The 21597-nt window shown below is 38.5% G+C and overlaps 1 protein-coding gene across 1 annotated transcript in view; it reads left to right on the top strand.

Annotated features, from left to right (window-relative positions):
* The window catches only part of SPON1 (spondin 1), a 197658-nt gene that overhangs the window by 622 nt on the left and 175439 nt on the right, over window positions 1–21597 (top strand). The window contains exon 2 of the mRNA XM_009646918.2: window positions 6790–6896. Coding sequence (XP_009645213.1) covers window positions 6790–6896 — 107 coding nt within the window. The remainder of the gene's footprint in view (window positions 1–6789; window positions 6897–21597) is intronic.

The raw sequence follows: 21597 nt of genomic DNA, 5'->3' as shown, positions 1-21597 counted from the left end.
TGAACAGATGGTTCAAACAGGAAAGAAGCAGAGACGCTGCTAATGACCGCTGTAAATAAGAGATGGAGGCATTCGTTCTCCGCTGAGCATTTCACATACAATCCTTGAAATGAACTTCCTAAGCACATTTCAGCATATCTTTCTAATTAATAGGCAAAAGCAGTTTTTGGTCACTTCTTCTGCATCACCATATAATGCCTTTAGAAACAGACCTTCTTGGAGTATACTGCTAACTTTGTATTTTAAAAGCACTTTAAAAGAATTTGAGCATTTTTAGGTACTAATGTACTTTGTAGGCATCACTTTGGAAAACAGATTTTGAGAGCTGCTTCTAAGTGTTTCTTCTGACCTTCCTTAGATTCAGTGTAAAAAGCAATGTTTTCCCATTGCATTAACATGGGAATCTTAGGATAGGTAGGGAGAAAACAGTGGGCACATAGCATAATCATCATGTTATCTTAAAGGTTGAAAAATACATCTGCAGCAGCAATTAACCTGTTTTGAGCATCAGCCTGTAACTTTGCATGATTTTTGATTAATTTTTTTTTTCTTTGAGAAGTGGTTTATTTTGATGTGGTGTGAGGAAATGCACACTTCCCACAACTTGGTTAACCGTTCCAGACATTAGTATTGAGTCTAAAAGATTTCATGTTGCATGTCAGTTTGATACGTCTGCTAAGCAGGATAAAGATAAGCGTCAAGTTCTTTGACAGTGACAAATGTGAATGTTCTTAAAAAGTTTTAGAATTTACTTCTGTAAAAGCATTATTGGATATTTTCAGTCCTCTACCAAAGAAGTTTCTGTTGCATGGAAATGTAGGGAGAAAGAAACTTCCCAGATGAATTAGCAGAACTAATTTTCTGGAGATATTAGGTCTTGGCGTTAGGAACTCGGTTAATAAAATCACACTGTATTGTAGCTTCTTGGAAGAAAATTACAGCTAACAGCAAAAAGTTAAAATGTAGACCAAAATATGCGCCCAAGTTTTAGGTATTTTAAGACTGAAATATTCAAGTAGCACATAAACTTATCTAGATAGCCCTTTAAGGACACTTTCTGAATGGTTGGAAGAACATGAGTAAATGTTACCGTAACATATACAATATCTATGGCAATAGTTAAAACCAACAGCATTACAGAAAGTTTCAAGAGCTCATTTTCAAAGGAAATTCTGCGGTACAACTGGAACTTTATTACTCTTTTATACAAAGGGTAGAAAATCCAACTAATGAGGGATTACAGTAGGTCTGAGTTTTTTTAATCTGTAAATTACTAGATGTACAACACTGCGGAAGATTTGCACAACCTCTGTTGTGTTGGAGCCAAATGTGCCTGTGTCCACGGCCCTTGTTTGATTAAATGCAGTCTGGATCCTTGGCACGTTCCCTAGCAGGCTCCTGGAATAAACTAGTATTTGTGCAAGGTGGATAGCACAGGAATTAACTGTACATATAAATGATGTACTCCACCCAAATGACGATGTGGAGGCATCCATTTATGTTTGTGTCTCTCTCAATCGCTGGTTGACCTGACACCCACATAAGACCCTCAAGCTACAATGACTGGAGGAAACACTGCAGCACTCTTGCAGTGTAGGAATCAGAAGACCACAATTCACAGCTGCCATTTGTCTCTGGAAAAGTTTTTATGGCTTTCCTGCAGTTACTCACCTTTAGATCAGCCAGGATCTATTTGCCCTAAGGGGAAATTCTGAGTGGATCTGTGTGTATGGAAGCCTTGGTTTTCTACCTCTAGAGCTGTGATAGAGGAAAATGGCCCTGAGCACCAAATAACACTTCGAATGTATATGTACCTCCTCTGGTCTGCGAATACTGGCAGCAGTAAATAAGGACACTTTCACCTGTTTCAGACAATTAAAAATGAGGTACCAGCAGGGCTGAGGAGCCATCCTCCTTTCTTCCCTGATGTCTAACAAAGCAACGATGGCTGTGGGCTTTGTAATCTCCCATAGGGGAGGGAGGTGACACGACTGATTTCTAACATCTCATTTGGGACTCTTGATGCTGTCAGCCTGCAAGTGGCCTTCATCAGCCTGGTCTTTCAGGCCGCAATATTGTTCCCTCTCCCCTTGTGGAGCACACAGCCAAATGCACGTGGCAGGCAGGTCTTCCATAGTACCAGGTTTGTGGGCACACCACGCTGGGGCTGAGGTCCTGTTCTGCCTGCTGGTTAACTTAGACCTTGATGTAGCTGGTTTTGCTTCCACTGAAGGTCAAAGTTCCCATTGCATTCAAAGGGCACAAATGAGCCTTAAGTTTAGATGGTGTTATGGGGTAATGATCCTTGAAAGTACTTAGTCCTAGCTTTATTGATCTGTAGAGTTAGATTAATGACTGCATGAGATTTCCATGAAAAATTGGGTGTTTTATTCTATCAAAAATATAAATGAAATTGTTTCTAAAAAAAGGTGGTAGTATGTCCATTTCAGATGCTAACATGCAATGTACATCGTTTCCTCCATAATTTTCTGAGATTGTTATTCTGATGAAGAAAATGAGGATTTGACTAGTATAGTCCTTATATATATACGTATATACACCTTCTATGTAGATGCTGTTTCTAACAGAATTTCCACTTGTAAGTCTGTTCACCTTCTCAGTTTTCAAGGACAGGCTCGGTTAATGTTACACACTCCATTGCATTAGTTTGAGGACTTCTAAGGAATGTGGAGTCTTTTTCTTTCCATTTCTTTCTTCCCTCCAAAATGCAAATGCTCTTTTCTGTACTTTACAAAGAAACCCACATGCAAGTATTTTAGTGATTCTCATATTTCACAAATTATGGATAAAAGTAGATATTAAAAGTGTATTTGTTGGTACCTGTGCAAGGTGCAACATGGGATGTGCTGTAACGTAGGATGTGGAAAGTCAGATTTCCTGCCCAAAACCAAAGGGGCAATTTCTTTGATCACCCCACCTTTAGCTGGGGACACTGGGGAAAGAGGAATGTTTTGAAGGTGTGTGCCAAAGTGCAATTTGTAAGGTAATCAGAGATTTGCCAGAGGGGATGGAAACAGACAAAACTAACTGTTGATGTGTAATCTTCCTCTTAAAGTAAAATCCTTGACTTTGAGACTCACACTGAGATTTAACTGATCTTTAAGGGAAGTTCATATTGTTCAGTGAAAGTTAATGAATGTGAACACAGTGTAAGCAATACTCAGCTGTTCTTTAAAATGGCAGTTTAGCCCAAGAAGAATGCTCAACTCTTACACAACCAGGAGCCGCTATCTCTTGTGAAAACCAGCTGTAGTCTTGACAGCTTCCCACTGCTGCCTGTGCAATGCAAGCCGCCACCTTCTGTGCTGAAGCAATCAGTCCAGAGCCAGTGACTACAGAATCATCACTGTAACAAGGCTTTGTATTTAGGAATGTGTCAAATAAAGCCTTGCACTGCAATGTGATGTTAGTACACTGACAGAGAATGACAGAAGTCTTTTCAACTCAGATGGTAGCATTTGTTCTGGCCTAGCTTGGGGGTGACCAAAGCACACATTCATCTTGGTATCCTTAAGCTGAGGTTGCATGGACACTTAAATCCCACGTGAGTCCACTCTGTTCCTGCGGGTCATCACCCTCCTGGCCTCTCACTTGTATCTGGGTGTCCCCACCACTGGCAAAAGTACTCCTGGGGCTGCACAGTGTGACCACTCGGGGCTTGGACCCAGCTGAACCCTCTGGTTGGGTTTTTTTTTTGTTTGTTTTTACTTTTCAGCTGGATGTGTTCCCCAGTTCAGCTGACGGCACAGCTGTGTGGATGCGGCTGCTGTGCGAGCAGTGTGGGGTGGGGGAGGGCAGGATCACTCGTGTTGGAGGAAGCATGGATTTATTCTGGGTTAAAATGACTGTGCAACCGCAGCATGAGTATTGCTAACCCCAGGCATTCAAAAACTATGAGTCAGGCTTTGGAATTATCTTATGCCTCTTTTGTTTTTTTTTCTTTCTTTTTTTTCTGATGGCTTTTGTAGCATTTCACATGTCCTCTATTTTATAGGTAGGTGTTTTCTTTAGAATTTTGAAAACTGTTTGGTTTGATCTGTAAATTTGTGAGGAAAATGACAAAAACTGTTGAGTCAATTCACAGCTGGATTCTCTGTTTGCTTGCATAAGTATTTAAGTATTTCTGGTGTAACCTTTTACTTGTAGTGATTCAGACTTTTGAATTGCATATAATATATGGAAAAATTTGTTGCATGTAAAAGACATTTATGGCAATTAGATTCTAAGAATCAGCGTTCAAGCAAGTGTAATGTGTTCATCCTTGCTGAGTTCAGCAGTGTGCTGTTCTCAATTACTGCAATGGAGAGTCTGGCTGTGGATTTTCATTTACATAGAGCTGCAAAAGTTTGCAAAATTGGGCTAATAATACTAATTATTGGGCAGATAATGAATTAATGAATTAGAACAATACTTAGAAATATAATCAGACATTTTAATGCTATTATGCTACTACTCAGTTCCTGTACATAAAATGTGAAAGTTTTTCTCCTCAAAAATGGTGACGTTTAACTTCATAATAAGGTTCAATGGAATGAAAAACGTGCTGAAAATCTTGAGAGTTGGGGGGCTTGCTATTGTGCCCATCACTACTCTAGATTTCTACAGGTGTTTGCAGGTGGACAGGTCTAAGCATGGCACTTTCATCTCAATTTTTAACCTTTTGTGTATATCTCCAATTTTCCTTTTTTCACATATAGTCAGAAAAGTTTTGTATTGGTACAAACACCGTGTTTTTTAGACCCAAATACAGCTGTATAATACTAGAAATCTTAAAATATCCTATTTTATATTTTTCCACTATTGAATTTCTAGATCAAAGAGGTCTCCCTGCATTCCAAATGAACTCTGGGCATGTTCTGAAATCCATATCTTTTAAGGGCAATCTGTCATTTTTAGCAGTGTGTTTCAGCCCCTCATGGCCTATTTGTGTGAGAGGGAGTCTCTTGTGAATACTCTTCTATGAAACAGCATTGGTAGCTGTGGTTTGCTTATGAAAACTCTGGGTGGTCTTCAGTTTTTATTGTGCCAGTCAGGGTTTGAGAGTGTGACAATAGTGTTCTACAAGCAACGTCGTCTGCATTATGCTTAAAGTAAAAGCTACCTAAAAGTATTGGTAGTCCAGTTTTCTGCCTCTTTTCCTTTAATTCAAAAGGAATTGTTCCCTAACATTTACCTGTTTCAGAAAAATATTCCCATAAGGTGTTTGAAAAGGCTTCTGTAATTTTAAAACTCCCCAAAAAGTCCTGCCTCAAACATCTGCCTTATTCCATCTTTCTGATAGTGTTCAAAAGAGCCACAGCTACTGTAACTCAAGTGTTGCTGGGCGGTGCTTAGGGACTGATGATGGCAAATAGAAAAATCAGGAAAAGGTATGTGGCACTAGCAGAAAATGAGGGATGTAATCCTGATGCTGAGCATAGTAAAATCAGATTAGTCATCGTTATGTTATTTGTTCTCTGCTGGTGGATCCAATGACACCTTCCAGGTCGGGACTGGTGTGTGAAGAAGGGTGGTTTTGCTGATGCTTTGGCAATTGGAACTGGCAGCACAATCTCTAAAGGTCAGCTTTAGCCATGAGTTTAACTTTGTGTCCTGTTCTGCCCTGAGGTTAAGGGAGAGTGTTGAGGGCTAACTCAGAACTTTAGAGAGTTTGATAAACAATAAGAAGAACATTTAATCATCTGTAATCAGAAAAATATAGTTAGCATTCTTACAACAAGGACATCCTGGAGCAAGCAGGCCTGGAAAAGACAGCTAATCCAGATGTTTTGAAAACATCCAAAACTTGGCAAGTAAGCCTGAGGTCCATGTATCCTTAACTGAACTACCCTCATTATTATACTAAAAATTACACCCCCAAGTCAAAGGACCCTTGCCCAGGTGAAGACCCTTCCTCATAGAGCATGCATAGTACAAAGGAAGGATGCTGTACCTTTAAGCGCAGATGGCACCCGCGGGAACCAATAAGAAACTAAAGCGATTAAACACGATTGAGAAATAATGGCTAACTGTTGCTCTGAGTGTATAAAATGCTGCTGTGTGTTAACCAAGGTGTGCTTGATTTGTGGGAAACTGCCTAGCACCCAGGATTGCGCAAACCTGAAATAAATAAGCAATGTCTCTCCTGAGCCTGTGACAACTGACTTATCGCTCACTGGGCTATGAATCCGCTTTTTGGACGAGAGGAAGGATGGTTTTAGAGTGACCACCTCCATCAGCTGGAGTACCGTGTTGAGTGCAGTTGAGCTGGAGCAGGCAATATGGTCATCTTGCTTTACAGTTAAAGAAACTTTCTGTGTACTAAAATGTCTAGATCCTTGCCTATGCTCAGAGCCAGACAAAACCTGAAGCCAAATATTCAGGAGATGTTCCCTCACATTTAAAAAAAACAAAACCAAAAAGAAACAACACAAAACCCCCAAGTGTGTGTGTCCCGGCCCCCCAGCCACCACACCAAAATAACCCTCCTGTAGATCTGAACAGATTAGCGATCTGCTTTAAAAAAAAAAAAAAAAAAGTGTGTGTGTGTTTGAAAAAAAAATAGCTGGGGTATTTTAAATCATGCCAGTGTTTTTCAGTTTATGTGGAAACTTGGATCGAACATATTTGTATTCTGGCTGGCTCTGCTCCATATTGTTAGTGGTCTATCTTTTGTTAATAGCAACTCAAATAGCATACCTTTCAAGCTGAACTGCGAAATGATATGCGAGTGGCTGGTTTCACAATTAATATTATGTTTTCATTATTTCTCTGTTTCTTATATCTCAGTGACACTTTCTGCTGCCACTCCTGCTTACTTTCGAGGATTCACATTGATTGCTCTCAAGGAAGGAAAAGAAGGTGACAAGGAAGATGACCATGCAGGAACTTTTCAGGTGAGAGAACTTTCCCTGATCTGTACCTCTAGGAGTCTTCTTTAATGTATGCTTGGCTCAAAGGGAGATGTTATTTGCACAGCAGAATGCAGGCTATGCTTAGGTAAGCGTAAATATTTGTGGATGTTGACATGAGAACAACATAGCATTTATATTCTATGCAACCTCTTCAAGAAGTTAAGGCTTTTGTACCTTCACTTCAGCCGTCTTCCCATATTCTTACAGTTAAACACAAGCATCAATTATGTGAACACTAGGACACTTGAATTTGTTATCCAAAGTGAATATGAAAACTGTTATATTCACATTTTGCTTTTTGTATTTCTTTGCCTAGATATTTTTGTCCATTCAGATGTAGATTATGCCTGTGAGAAGTGTTTGCCACAGCTGTAATGACTGTTTTATCAGTCATAAATTAGATTCCGCTGTTTTATTGATGCTCAGTAGTACTTTACTTAACGAACACATTCAGTGGGATGAAATGTTGTTTATCATTATTAAAAGGATCAGAATCCAGAGCAATGATTCACAAAATAGTATTTCTAGTTATTTCAAGATCACGCTGCATGAAAGGAATTCTAAAAATTGAGGCTACACATCATATTTATGAAAGTAGGTAGAAATTATGTAGGTTTGTTGTTTGTTGATTCTCAGATGGCATATTGTTTGTTATTTAATTTTTCCAAACTTAGAAATATTGTTGAATGATATTGGTTATATGGGTAATAATATTGATGCTAATTTTAATAATGATTTATAGCTAGAAGATAGTGGGAAACTCACTAAGCTTTGCTGAAGTACAGAGGAATTTTGAAGTCAGCAGTGGGATGCAAATGGAAATTCTAGATAGATCAAAAAAAAGCTCCATGGATCTCAGTGGAGGGAAGATTGTTTAATTAGCTTTATTGTATGGACTGCAATCTGGAATCAATATTGTAACTGGCAGATGAGAGTTTCAAATCTTATACATAATTAAGTTTGTATTTCCGTGGCGCGCACAGTACCCATTGTGCTCGTCCCGCATTAGCACAGTTAACTGAGGTTCATTCAGATAGTGCCTGCTGGTTCTGCTTGTGTTGATATAGATTTAAGGTTCTTGTTTAAGTATTCAATGAATGCTTACAGTGATAAATACCGATGACCCTTGTATCATGGCTAGGTGCTAGTAACTAGAGGGGAAAAAAAAAAGAAGTTTAGTTCAAAGGTTTGCACTGTATTTTTATTATAATGTGAAGATTCTAATGGTGTCTAAACCCCTGGGCAAAGTAAGAAAAAACTGTGCGTACAGTAACTTGCATGCCACTCAGTTATGTATATCCTGTGCTCAGATGGAGAATATGTTATTCAATGAATTGCCTAGTGGAACAGAAATCAGTGAAAATTCCTTAAGGGAATTTGCAAGGGACTAAATGCTACTTTTGGACTACTGGCATAAGCCTCTGCCTCCATGAGGAGACCTATTTACTGCTCAAATAATAGCCAGAACAAAGCACATGAATGCACCACATGAAGCAAAGAGCTTCATTTGTGTTAGCAAGACTTTGCAGTATAACCAGGGTAGAAAGAAATGAAAGTTGACCAAGACAGACATATGTTTTCCCCCCCATGCCTCAAAGACTGTAAACCAGCATATTTTCAAGCCTTTGAGTGCCACTTTCAAATCATGAATTATGGGTTGTGACGTCTTTCATGGGGAAAACCTGCACCCACACTCTGTACTCGGGTCAAGATACCATTGGGGCTGTGGCTTCTGTTTTGCATAGCTATTGAGTGTTAAAATGATCAACAGGTGTAATGCCTCAAAGAGGGGGATGTGCTAGAGTAGAGGGGCATGTGCTAGAGTATTAAAGTGTTGCATAAGGACCAACATCCTGGTGACCAATACCGACACAGTACGCTTGGGCTGGAAAAACATTGTTTTCAGTGGTTGCAGCCATGCTGCAGCAGGTTTGAGTTCTGAAGCCCATTGCAAAGGCTGAACGTGCAGTAAGTGGCTGCCATGAGCTGGGCCTGCAGGGGCTTTGCTCTGCCTTTTACAACCTCCTCATGGCTCATTTACTCTTGCCTGACTCTGCAAGTCAGCAGGTACGGTCAATCTTCATAAATCATTAAGCTGCAGGGTCTTGATCCTATAAATAGCACAGCTGTTAAAATTCTTGGTTGGACAGGTATTTTTTAATGTACTTTTTTGTTACCTTTGTACTTGCCATGGAGTAGAGACCTTTAGAGAAGTGTAGTTTGTTCTCCACCATTTCCTCTGAGAAAAATGAGACTTTAAAATCTGATTTTACTGTTGTTTCTTTATATAATGCAGCCAAACTTCTTTTTCTTTATCCTTGTAGCACACCCAGGGCACAATTTGGCTTTAAAATAAACAAATCACATTGTCTCCCACAAACACGCAAACATATTTTAAATAGCTAAATTAAATATGGCTGGGGAATTAGAGGTGCCAAATTCAGTCACAGACATTTGGGGATATGATATGGTTCTTGCTTATGCCAGTGGTAATTGTACAACTTGGGGGTGCAATGCAGCACTCTGAAAGCTTTGGATATCCAGTCCCATTGGCCTCTCTATGCAAGTCATTGCCAACTGTTTTCATGCACGCGGCTGATCTTTCTCTTTATAAAGTTTAGCAACAGCCTGCAAATTGTTTGAAGGCAAATTAGACTCAAGGGCAACAATTAAGCACTGACTGACTATAGAACAGTATCTATACAGGCCATTTTAAGCAACATATGTATGCAATTTAATAGATTTAGTCTGATAAATAATGTAGAAAAATAGAAATTTAGTGCTGAACCTCATCTCATCCATCTTCCTCATTCTCTGAGGAAGAATAAATATTTTGTGAAAATTCTTGGTGGCTGTTTTCTGAATCTGTTCTGAAGGGTTCAACAACAACAAGAAATTCATTTCTCCAAGTGGCCTGTTCAAACACTTCGATATATTGTATAGAAAATTTAAGGAAAACTTTATAGGGCTTTTACTAATGCCTAAACTGTCTTCACTAATAGTGGTTAAATTGCTCTCTTATCAGATTGTCTTCCTAGAATTTTCTTGATACCTTACAAGACAGTTATTCTGAAGTTTCACTTCTTTCTCCAATTCCACTCAATCTCTACCTGTTTCTTATTAAAATTTTCATTGTGCATCATCTTTTTTCAATTATGCTATTCCTGCAGACAAGTTGAGAGTTCATTTTTATTTATATTCCTTAGAATTGTACACAATAATCTATCTGGACCCTCAGCATAAAATTATATAGAATTTAGACACAGTAGTCCTAAGCCTACTTAGTAAAAGGCTTATTCCGAGATGTATGAAATGATGTAGTTTTGTTTAACAAGTGTTCAGAACTTTTGGGTATTTTGCTCATGTTTACATTCTCTACATTCTCTTTCCCATCATCTTATGACTGAAACTGTGTCTGTCATCTTATTGTTTATAAGCATATGGAAGCATTTTTTTCTCTGATTTGATATGAAATGTTCAATCACTGATGATTTGCAAATCAGGGTGGATGAATTTCCAGTTCATAGTGAAACCACATGCTTTAGATTTCTTAGTAAAGCTTCTTCATACTATCGAATGAAAACAATGTTCCTACTTAATTAAAATGTCAAATTTAAAAAAAAAAATTCAGGGTTTTCATGAAGGAGGGATGAGACATTGCAAGTAGGAAACACAATCTGCAAGTGACATGATGTGAGGGGGGAAAGAAAAGAATGGACATGAACTATTTCCTTGTGGCTTTAAACCTAGTAATTGTGTGGCCATGGCATTATATACCTACTTTACATTTGTCAAACAGAAAAGAGTATAAAGCTGTCTATGTTGTTTTCAAAGAGAGGCAGATGCTCTATCCCCCAAAAGGGAGGGAATGCAGCTGCATCCAAACCCCTAAATGAAGATTCTCTTTCTGAAGTATTGATCAGCAGGAGATAAATCAGTGTGAAATAGCTGTACACAGTCATTAAATTAATGATCCCAAGCTATAATTACAGGAGTATGTTAAATATGAAAGAATCAGAATATTCCAGGTGTATGATTTGGAGACTGAGGTGGTAGAGATGAATTCTGAGTCTCTGAAATTTAAGTCTCTTGGTCTTTTGCATTTGCAAGAGTATTCCTGAATTTTCTTTCTATGCGAATCATTGTATATCTTATTGCAGACAGAAAAGAAAAAATAAATAATTTTATAATGGTAAAACAGGCTCTGGTTCGCCTTTCCTGTAGGGTGGAATTGATCGTCCTTGATGAAAACTTTCACATGTTTTTCTAGAACTCTGACTTCCATATCATGATACTCAGGGATTAAATATGAGCTTAAAAAAAAAAAAAAAAGAAAAAAGGCACCTGCCACAGCCAGTTCTAGCATTGATTGGAAAATGTGAACACTTTGAATGAGATTAAATAAAAAAAAACCTCTGGTACACTGAAGAAACCTTAACCTGAACCACTTATTGGCAAGGTTTTGGTTAAAAATTGCCTGAGGAGATAGTTATGTTTTGCTTCATACATCAAAAGATAATAGTTTAAAACAAGAGTGATGAGCACCGGGAACTTGCAGAAGAGAAACAGCTCTGTGATAGTGATCATTTGCTACCAGCGAGGCTGTAGAAAAAGCAAACTAGATTCTGACCATGTAGGGGTTTTGCACCCTTTCTTTACATTTATTTTGTTTGTTCTTGTTTGGGATTGTGTTATGAATGAGAGACAAAATCTTTACATTGTAACGTTTCCCACTTTTTGCGTATACTAAATGTTGGCTTGTTACACCTTGGGAACTCCTTCAGCTCATTGTATACGTAGTTGCTGTGTCTTTTAGAATTAATTATTAAATCATAAAATTGCACAGCCAAAATCAGAAAATATAAGAAATTTTTGACTACTGCTTTGTTACGTATTTCATTGTAGTGGATCTTTGAAATACTAGCTAACACACATTTACAAAGAGGGAATAAATTTTAAATTGTTCTTGCTTGCAATGTAACTTAGTTCACTACTGAATGAAAACAGGTTTCAGTTTCTTAGCCTAGGCTCTTACTTCTGTTGACAACTTGCTTAACTCTACAAGTTTTCATGTAGCTTCCTGGTTTATCCTGTAACAGGGAAATAGCTAAGAGGCTTTCTGTGACAGCCCTCTGGGATTTATGTGGCTCAGACTCTTCCACCGTAGATGCTGGGAGGATGAATGTCAACAGGTACAAGCTGAAACAAGGTAGGGTAAGACCAGGTATAAGGACGAACTTTTTATCTGCCAGGACAGTCAGGCAGTGGCAGAGATTGTCCAGAGAAGACTGCAGTCTCCACTCTTGTATGCAGGCAGGTCTTCAAAACCTCCAAGTGTTTGTATTTCTAGTAATGTATATTGATAATTGGAGTTATGAACAGATGCCAACATATACAGTACTACTCAGTCTCTGGTATGTGCATGATCCAGACGGGTTACACTCAGTCTCTAGTGTGACACGTACGAACTTTCTTTTACTTGGGCACTTGAATCAATCTGAACAAGTTCATAACCATTGATTTCATATTGAAAAACTTGCCTATATGTACCCTTGTGCTAAATATTCATACCCTGAACACTCAAACCAGAGACCTCTTCACCCCAGCCCTTCCTTTGAAAAGGCATATTCATGCTGGTGGGAGATCAATTGTGATCCCTGACTTCCAGCCAGCTTAATTTTAAATATGCTGGACTGCCTTTTGTAAGGGCTTTCATGCTATGTCACTACCATCACTTTTAAAACTTTAAAATATTTTTTATTTTATTTCTTTGGTTTTAGTTCCTCTTCTAGCTTCTGGCCATGTAGTTTTCAGTCCTCCTTCTTTGTTCAATGTAATCTTATTTATTCTCTTTTCTTTATATCTATTTTTTCTTTTTTTTTTTTTTTTTTTTTTTTTTTTTTTTCCTTGGTCAGCTGGGGAGATGTTCTTTCTTGAGAATGACTTCAAACGATGATTGTGTCACAGTAACAGCTTCTGTTTTTTGGAAAGGGTTATGCCTAAACAAATATTTTATTTGTTGATGTTTCAAGTTCTGCTTTCAAAAAAAAAAAAAAAACCAAACCCAAAACCCTAACCAAAATAACCCCAAACCACCAAGCGTGCCTCTTGAGATATGTTAGCCAAAACTCCAGACTCCTTTTCTGATCCAAGGCTTATCAGTCAGCTTATCTCAACTCTAACTTCTGCCCTGCCTTGCCATCTGCCGATGCGTGCAGCCTACCTATGCAGTGCCAGACTACGTTGTAGTAAGATATCAGAATTGCCTAATTAAATCTGTTAAAGAAGAATATTTACTAGTTTATTCTGTTCCTTGGATTAGCACTAAACTGCAAGACTTTCTGGTTCCGAGAGGCTCCCAAAGAGGCTCATTAGAGAATTGTTTCCTAGAACGTGGCACTGACACTTAACAAATCAGCTCCACTCTGCGGGAAGAAGTAAAGAGAGGAAATGACGCTGGAAGCACTGTCCCTTTCTGCCTTGCAGACCCCAGTCTGCTCTTCAGACATGTCAGCTTTGGAAGTCCACTTCTGTGCCTTTTGGGACACGGGACCATTTTAAGCCTCACAAGGTTTCTCTGTTCAGGTTGTACTTCCAGACTTGAGGCCAGTCTTGCATTTGTAATTACTTCATTCAGAGCCAAAGTCTGTTTCTGGGAGTTCAAATCCCACTAACTCTCTTTTGTCAATCAGTAGAAGCTGCATGTTCCTCCCCTGGGCAGTATTTAAGAGGACATCTCCACCTTGGTGACTCTGAAGGAATGTATTTCAGATACCCCTTTTCTCCAGCCCAGGTAATCTATCTAACTCATTGTTACTTCAGTGTTAGTTAGTCTTTCTTCAGATGGTGACTCACCTGGGCTAGAAATTTTAGGAAAGACATTTAACCCTCTGGCAACAGCCAGATGCTTTACAGTTACCATAGGGTAACTGTCATGGGTTATAACTCTAGATGTATGTAGGCTCCAGGTTCATTGAAACATCTTTTCAGCATCTCTTTCTTCATTCATAATGTTGCCATCAGGCTTTCCTTCCTAGATTTCCCTTTCCGTCTCCTCATTATTTACTAGCTTCATCTAAGGCGCTCATCAATTACTCTGGATTCTTTATGTCTCTACTGAGAAAGATCAGCACTCTTATCTCATTAGCTTCTATTATCCTTCTTTAATGCTCCAAGAATTACCTCTGATGTAGTTATTTGCCATTCTACAGCATCAGAAAAACTTCAGTGTGTCAGTTCCAATAAATGGGACCTTAGAGCAAGTGTCTGTTCTTTGCACTTCCACTTTACATTGGTTTACAAAGCTTTTATCAGGTATTCCCTACTGATCTGGACTTCTTCAGCTATCACTGCCTGCAATCCTAACTACGACAGCTATGGATCTGGACAACCATGCTACCTGCATAATGAAACAGGACTTTCAAAAGAGAGGGTTATTCTGGGGAAACGTGCTTATTCTGACACTTCTCTCCAAATGAGCACTGCCAGCTACCAGACCACAATGGCTAGACTATAGAAGCACAGAATTATGTCTGTACTTGAAAGTCTTTTCTCATAATGTGCTTTCTTTTCCTTTCAAGTGATTTGGGGCTGGGGAGGGAGGGAGGAGGGTGTGGGTGAAGGTGATGATAAAGGCTGATGCTCAACTCAACAATTTTTCCAGGCTACGTGGACTTTACTACTTTATGAAAATCCTGCTATCAGTCCTCTGGACTTTTGAGGAAGGTACATATATGCTAGTAGAAGGTCTCCCAATTAAATTGAAATGCTCTTCTTTCTTTCATTCTTTTTTTTCCCCTCTGGTGTCTTCAGAGAAGTTCTGGTGACTCAGAAATGGAATGGCTGTTTTAAATTCAGAAATTTACCTACCTAACTTATTCATGAATGGCTGTTTTGGGGAAAATCCTTCCTCCAGGCTTCATAGTTAAGTGAGGCAAGTCAGTTCTCATCCCAACTCATTGCTGAATTAATTGCTACCAGACTAAATGTACTGCTTGTTATGCCAGTTGTCTTGAGAACTGCTTTCTGAATTTAGAAGGCAATTTTGCATTACCAAATTTTGCATTACCAAATTTTCACCAAAGTGAAAATAAATTTAGCTTTCATTACTCTAGACTGCATGTGTACCCTTCTCAGACCTAGATGTAGTCCACCCTGACAGTCGTCCTGCTTTACAACCGTTCCTTTTCTAATGGTGGTAGGGACCTCTCCGTGTTTGTAAAGGGGATACTGTTTCAACTTCCATTGCTGTCCTGAACATTTGTAATTGATTATTCTCTTTGCTGTGATAGCTCTTTCTCATGACCTAACAACCCAGGATCATTAGTCATCTGATCACAGTGTATTTACTCTATATCAGAATGATGCAAGATCTGTTCATGGAAATGACCATATCTTTTCATTCTGGTGCATTAAACATGTTTGCCTTTTGGTGCTTTGTCCTAATATACCTTCATAGGTGTTTTTAGTCATTTCGCTTCATTCAGTCATGAATGGAAATCCATAATGATGTCCTTGGAATGATGCGCAAGGTCTCATACAACTGAAAAATATACCTTCTCATCCTAAACACAGCAGACGTTTTGTTTCAATGCTAATGTTTACTCAAGACTTTACAGACATGTTTCTGAATAGGATTCTTGATTTTCTTTGGTTTATTTTCTCTGAAAACTGTAGAGTAAGGCCAGGATGTAGCTTTAAGAAGTTGTCTTTCCCTGACCTGGTTGAGACTATTTGGAGTCCTAGGCCAAAAAGCCATGTACTGTTGCTTTTCCTCTTGCACCTACTCTTGCAGAACTCCACGAACTTGTCTCATCCAGCATGATGCTGGATTACTTCAGTGTAAAGTGACCTTCTTCATCCCTGATTTGTGAAGTCTGGGATAATGTGGTTAAGGATATAATATGGATATAAGGATATCACTAACTGAAGATACTCATACAGAAGGATCTCTTCAGACATATGGACCAAGTTCAGTGATCAGAATTTCTCTTGATCTGTCACCCCATACCCTGATTCTCTCCAATTGCTTGCTATTTACCTCAGCCTCTGCTTAATGATCACCTGAACTCTATCTCCTTCCATTGATATAAAGCCCTGCCAGAGAGGTTGTCAGTGCTCATCCACTACATAACCATAATTTTTCAAGGGCCTCCTGAGGCACTGCCCCAGTGAGCAGTGCCACCAGTGAGACTTGTATTCAGGCTGCTCTCTTCTCCTGCAACCTTTCTGTTACCCACTCACACTGATCCCTGCTTGCCCCCTGCATCTTGGTGTGCTTGGGTTTCCTCACTGCAGTCATCACTGCTGTAAGAGTCACACCGTGGTACCTGTGCAAAACTGTCATCTTAATCAGCAGACAAAGCCAAGAGGTCTGGCTTTTACTTTAAGCAGGAGATAAGGTTCTCTCTGCTTCCCCCTTCCCTGACTTGCTCCTCTAGTTCTGAGACCTTTCTTAATATAAGGAGAGCTCTTGCCTTCCACATTGGCTGAACTAGGTCCTCTCATTTTTTGATGTCTCTAGCAGGGAGACACCAGGGAACAGCTAGAAGTAGATATGGTCTCATCCCTGAAACCACTTCTGAATCAGGTTATTTTTCAAGCCATGGTATGCATGTTTCTATCCTAGATAGCATTAGGACCAGTTACTTATATGACTGACTTGCAGGAGCTTGACTTACTAATCAAGCGCTACAAAATCAAGGGTATATCTAGAAATAATGCACCGCTTGCTACTACAGTTATGCAGCTTTGTTGCTTGTGGAAGGACCTATTGCTGGGAATCAGGGCATCACCCATGATGGAAATCTACATATCAAGAATCATTGAAAGGGGACAGCAGTTACTTGTGAGTAATTGTGTTCCTCAAAGGCGGGTGGCTTTTTTTTTTTTTTTTAAATTATATATATCCAGCCATCCCCTCTTCTGCTCTATTTTGCCTACCTTTTCAGTTGCTGTGAGAGAAACTGAAAATCACGTGTTCCACTTTGTTTTTCTCTTGGCTGCATAAGGGGCTGGATATGAACGTACCCTACATGTACTGTGTAAGCAGAATTATCTGGCTTAGGTACGTTTGATTTCAGTTGATATAGGCAAGTGGGTATATAAAAAAATACCTATATAGGCAAGACATTTCCAGAAGCCATTATTAACAGTAAACCATTTAAATTTCTATAAAAAAATATTGCCAAATAAATACCTAAGCAATATTTGCTGGACAATATTTTGTAGGTTTTTATGCATAGTTCCTTTTGATTATTAAAACAGCAGCATATTAAAATTAATTTTCATATGAAAATAAATCAAGAATAGCAAAGAAATTTCTGATCCAGTTGCACAAAAGCTAATGTTTGGCTCTTGAGAATGCTTTTCATAGTACTCAGTAATTAGAAAGGGAAATTCCCTGCTGGTATAGAGCTACCATTTTGTTCCCCATTCCCTGCATTGTCACTGTGGGTAGGGTTATTATGCAATCTCTGGCAAGCTCATCCTACCAGACTGCTTACTAATTTGTAGGCTGTAGGTGTAAATTGAAAAGCCTTCATCCTGCTTCTGTTTACTTCACAGATTGAACTGGGCTCCAATTATTCTCATCTGTGTGAATTGAGGCACTGTTGTTGCTCTTGCCTCTTTTTTTTTTTTTTTTCCTTGTGGGTGGGCATAGCTCATTTGGACCTGTAATTCTGTTCAAAAGAAACATTTAAAAGAATGTGTTTGTAAGAAGTAGTTTTAGTACTTACTGTTCTATAACTTTAATGATTATATATTTTGATACAGTCAGTAGTGCAGTGGAGGTTCCTTAGGGCATTGCCAGTGTTTATTCATGATTTGTCAGGCACACATCAGGGTTTTGTCCTCTTGAAACTCATTTAATCTTTTTTTTTTTTTTTTTAATTCCAATTGTATGAGTAAAGCTGACTATGCTTGTATGGGAGGCTTAATTATACCTGATGTTGCTCGGTTTAGTCTGTTTGTCACAAACTTATTTTAGCTAACCTACTGCTTTTTAAAGAGGAGGAAAACAAAGAAGGGGAGAGAGGGCATGTGAAATAGCAAACAAATGTTGAAAACAAAAAATTACTTTATACTGAAACCTCTCTTGAGCAATAGGTCACTTTCACAGGAAAATTAGCCACCTATTTTATACTGCTAATAGAAGAGTGCTTTCTGGGAGCTTCAGGGAGGTATTTTAAATGGTTGCTAAGGCAGCAGTTTGCCTCTTATTGGCGGTCCTTTTGCTCTGGCCTCTCTGTACGTGATAGTGTGGGAATCCCAGCTATAGGAATATAAAGCAAGAACCTTCAGTTAGTAAATTACCCCCTACGCTAATCCTACCTGCTAAGAAAATCTGCCCACACATTGTGTTAAATACCAGTATTATTAAGATAATCATAAATGTTTTCTGTATTCGCTGCATGCATAGGATCAAGTGTATTTTTTTGGCTATGCAAAGTTTCTTGGTTTCCTTTGACATTCTTTCAGTAACCTAGTTTTATTATCCATAAAGGTTATACAAAGTACTTATATGAATTAGAATTGGGTTATGATATATTTAGACAGTGGGATTATATAATAGCCTTAGCTTCAAATACAGTGTGTTCCAAACAATAATTTGGATCTTAGAGGTTGTGTAAGATTTCTATAAAGGATGAAAAAGACCTGTATGCTACCTACTCAAAACTCTGTGTATATTAATCTAATTTTGTTTTTTAGTTCATCTGATGCTCACCAGCTCATCTGATTATATTGGTAGAAAAATGTATTAAACTCAAATAATAAACAACGAGCTTTGTATATGTTGCAGATGTTATGCAACTGCCAGCTTCCACAGAAAGAACATAGTGTACACCATGATATGTTCTTAGGTTTCTAAACCCATTTGTCTCTCACTGCTGGCTATGAAAGAGAATTAGCATTTCTTTTCGGAAATAGCAAACCTGATACAACCTATGTGAAAGCTGGTCTTGGAGCATGACCATTTATGTTCATATTTTTACATCAATACTCATCATGTGCAAAAAAAAAAAAAGTTAGTTTATGCCTGAGCCAAATAGGCAAGAATGACATAAACGTGGGAGGGACCATTGCAAGATTAAAAATATGGTAAGCATATAAAGGCAGGATAAAATGCTGAACTCGCTGCTGTTAAGATATGTGACTCTTGATACATGCCTTTTGTATGAATTTAGAGAAACCATGACTAAATTTTTTATTCTGATTAAATTTACTGAATCTTGTCCTAATAATTTTCTGTTGTCAGTGCTACCAGACTTGTGTTTACATTTATTGGTTTAATACAGCTTTCAATTGTGTTCTTATATTGCCTTTCTGCTGAAGATGTCAAAGTTTTCACATAAATTAAATTCCATAAACATTTTTGTAGAATGTGGATTTATCATATCCACTTTACAAAAGAGTAAACATTGAAGCAACTCGCTCAAGATCACATAGCACACTTTAACCATGATTAAACTTCAGGAATTCTGCTCTTCACATACAATGTTTGCCTCCCAAGTCAGGAATGTTTAACTAGTCATCTTTCTTCTTCCACGTAAATCCTCTCCCTGCATAAAATAACAAATGTTTGTAAAATGTATAACATTCCAGCTGTGAGTGTAAAATATAACATGGGGATTTTAAAATATTGGGAACACAATCTAATTCTGTCTGTATGGTGGGGTCCCTAAAAACAATTCCAGTAGTGGTAGCAGTTGTGCTGGTATGTCTCTGAAAGATAAGCAAGTCCTTCCCACTACAGGATTAACATGACAAAGCCCCTCTAAATACTGTCTTACTTAGCACTCTAGGCTTAGTCACTTAAACCAATAAATGGGTTTAGATCCATACTGTGTTTTAGTTCTTCCTCTTGCTGGCATAGAATTGGAAACAGCAGCATTAACATGTGTTTTGGATTAGTAAACTGGATGGTGTAATGCCTGATGAGCTCTGTATAATACAGAACTATTGTGTACTTAGAAAAAATTAAAATAATCCTAGAAGTAATAAGCATCTCATCTATTAAATATGATTCCTGGCCTTTAATTTTAATGCCTCTGTAATTACATGGTTCATATTCTGGAGATAAGCTGTCATTTATCAAGTGTTGGTATCTCCTGAAAATTTATTTTTCCTTTATATGTGGTTCAATTTCTGACTACCAGAAGTTGTTTTTTGCCCTTTTTTGAGTAGTTTTTTTTTCATACTTCTTTGTTAAAGTGGTTTTGCAGATGCATGCGTCATAGGATTGCTTTCTCAAGTAAAACTTGTAATATTAGTCTGCAAAAGATATAAAAGCACAGAAAAATAACCAGTCCAGAGTGTGCTGATTTTGAGTTTTATACAGCTTTTAATTGAAATTTATTGAGAAGAATTCAAAATAACATTGAAACTACCAAATGTAAGTCTCTCACTGGTGTCACTGGTCGTCCATACCCACTGAGGTAGATTTCCTATATCACCAAAATTCAGCTTTAGAAGTAAAAGTTGGCATGAGACTTCTCATGAGCTAGAGATGACCTGCTGGACCACATCTTGTTTCTGCAGTAAAAATCTGTGTTATTTTTAGTGCTTTCATGCTCACGTTCTACAAATGTTTACATAGACAAGTTAGACTATTTGTGTTGCTTATATTGAAATTATGGGATTTGGGGTACATTCTGTTCTCAGATAAGAGCTTTCATAGTTATGTGCTTCAGATTCTCACATAGGAATCTAGAAGAAAGGGGCAGCTGTTTATATTCCTACATACCAACACTAAATCAGTTTAAGAGAAGATGGTATTGTCTGGACTTAATTGGTGCTGCACTTAATTTTTTCATTATGCTTATTTCTTATGGGGCCCCCTCCCAAATACAAACAAAGTCATGTGACTGAAAGAAGCTTCGTTCAAGGTTGGAATACCTGTAGCAGATTAAGTGTAGTAAACAAACACGAGGAAGGGAAAGAAACATTTTGTAATACATACTGAAAATCATAAACAGAAATTGATTGATTGTGTACTTCATAAAATCATAGAACAGCCTAGGAACTGGAAGGGACCTCAAAAGATCATCTGGTCCAATATTTTGTGGGAAATGGAGCCTGGATGAGATTATCTAGCACCTTGTCCAACCTCATCTTGAAAACCTCCAGTGATGGGGGGTTCTACCACACCCCTGGGGAGGCTGTGATTGATTGTTCTCACTGTAAAAATTGTTTTTCTTATATAAAGGTGAAACCTCTCCTGGTGCAACTTGTACCCATTGCCTCTTGTCTTCTCCATGTGGCTTCTTGTGAAGAGAGAACCTCTGTCCTATTTGTAGCTGCCCTTTAAGTACTGGAGTACTGTGTTGAAGTCCCTTCTGAGCCTTCACTTCTCCAGGGGGAGAAGTGGGAGGAGGCAGAACTCCTTCAGTCTTTCCTCATAAAGCAGGTTCTCCAGCCCTTTTATCATCATCAAAGCCTTCTTTCTTGAATTGTGGGGACCAGAAATGGACATGTTATTCCAGGTATGGCCTGACAAGTGTGGAGTGGAGTGGTATGGCCATGTTTCTGTCTCTGCTAGCACTGCTCCTGCAGATGCAGCCCAGGATCCAATTTGCCTCCACTGCTGGAGCGGCACACTGCTGACTGATTCAGCTTCTTGTCAACCAGGACCCCCAGGTCCCTTTTGGCAAGCCTGCTCCCCAGCCACACAGATCCTAGC

Source organism: Egretta garzetta, unplaced genomic scaffold (assembly GCF_000687185.1).
Source record: "Egretta garzetta isolate BGI_Z169 unplaced genomic scaffold, ASM68718v1 scaffold509, whole genome shotgun sequence".
Classification (NCBI taxonomy): Eukaryota; Metazoa; Chordata; class Aves; order Pelecaniformes; family Ardeidae; genus Egretta; species Egretta garzetta.
This window is presented reverse-complemented; position numbering and strand designations above follow the sequence as displayed.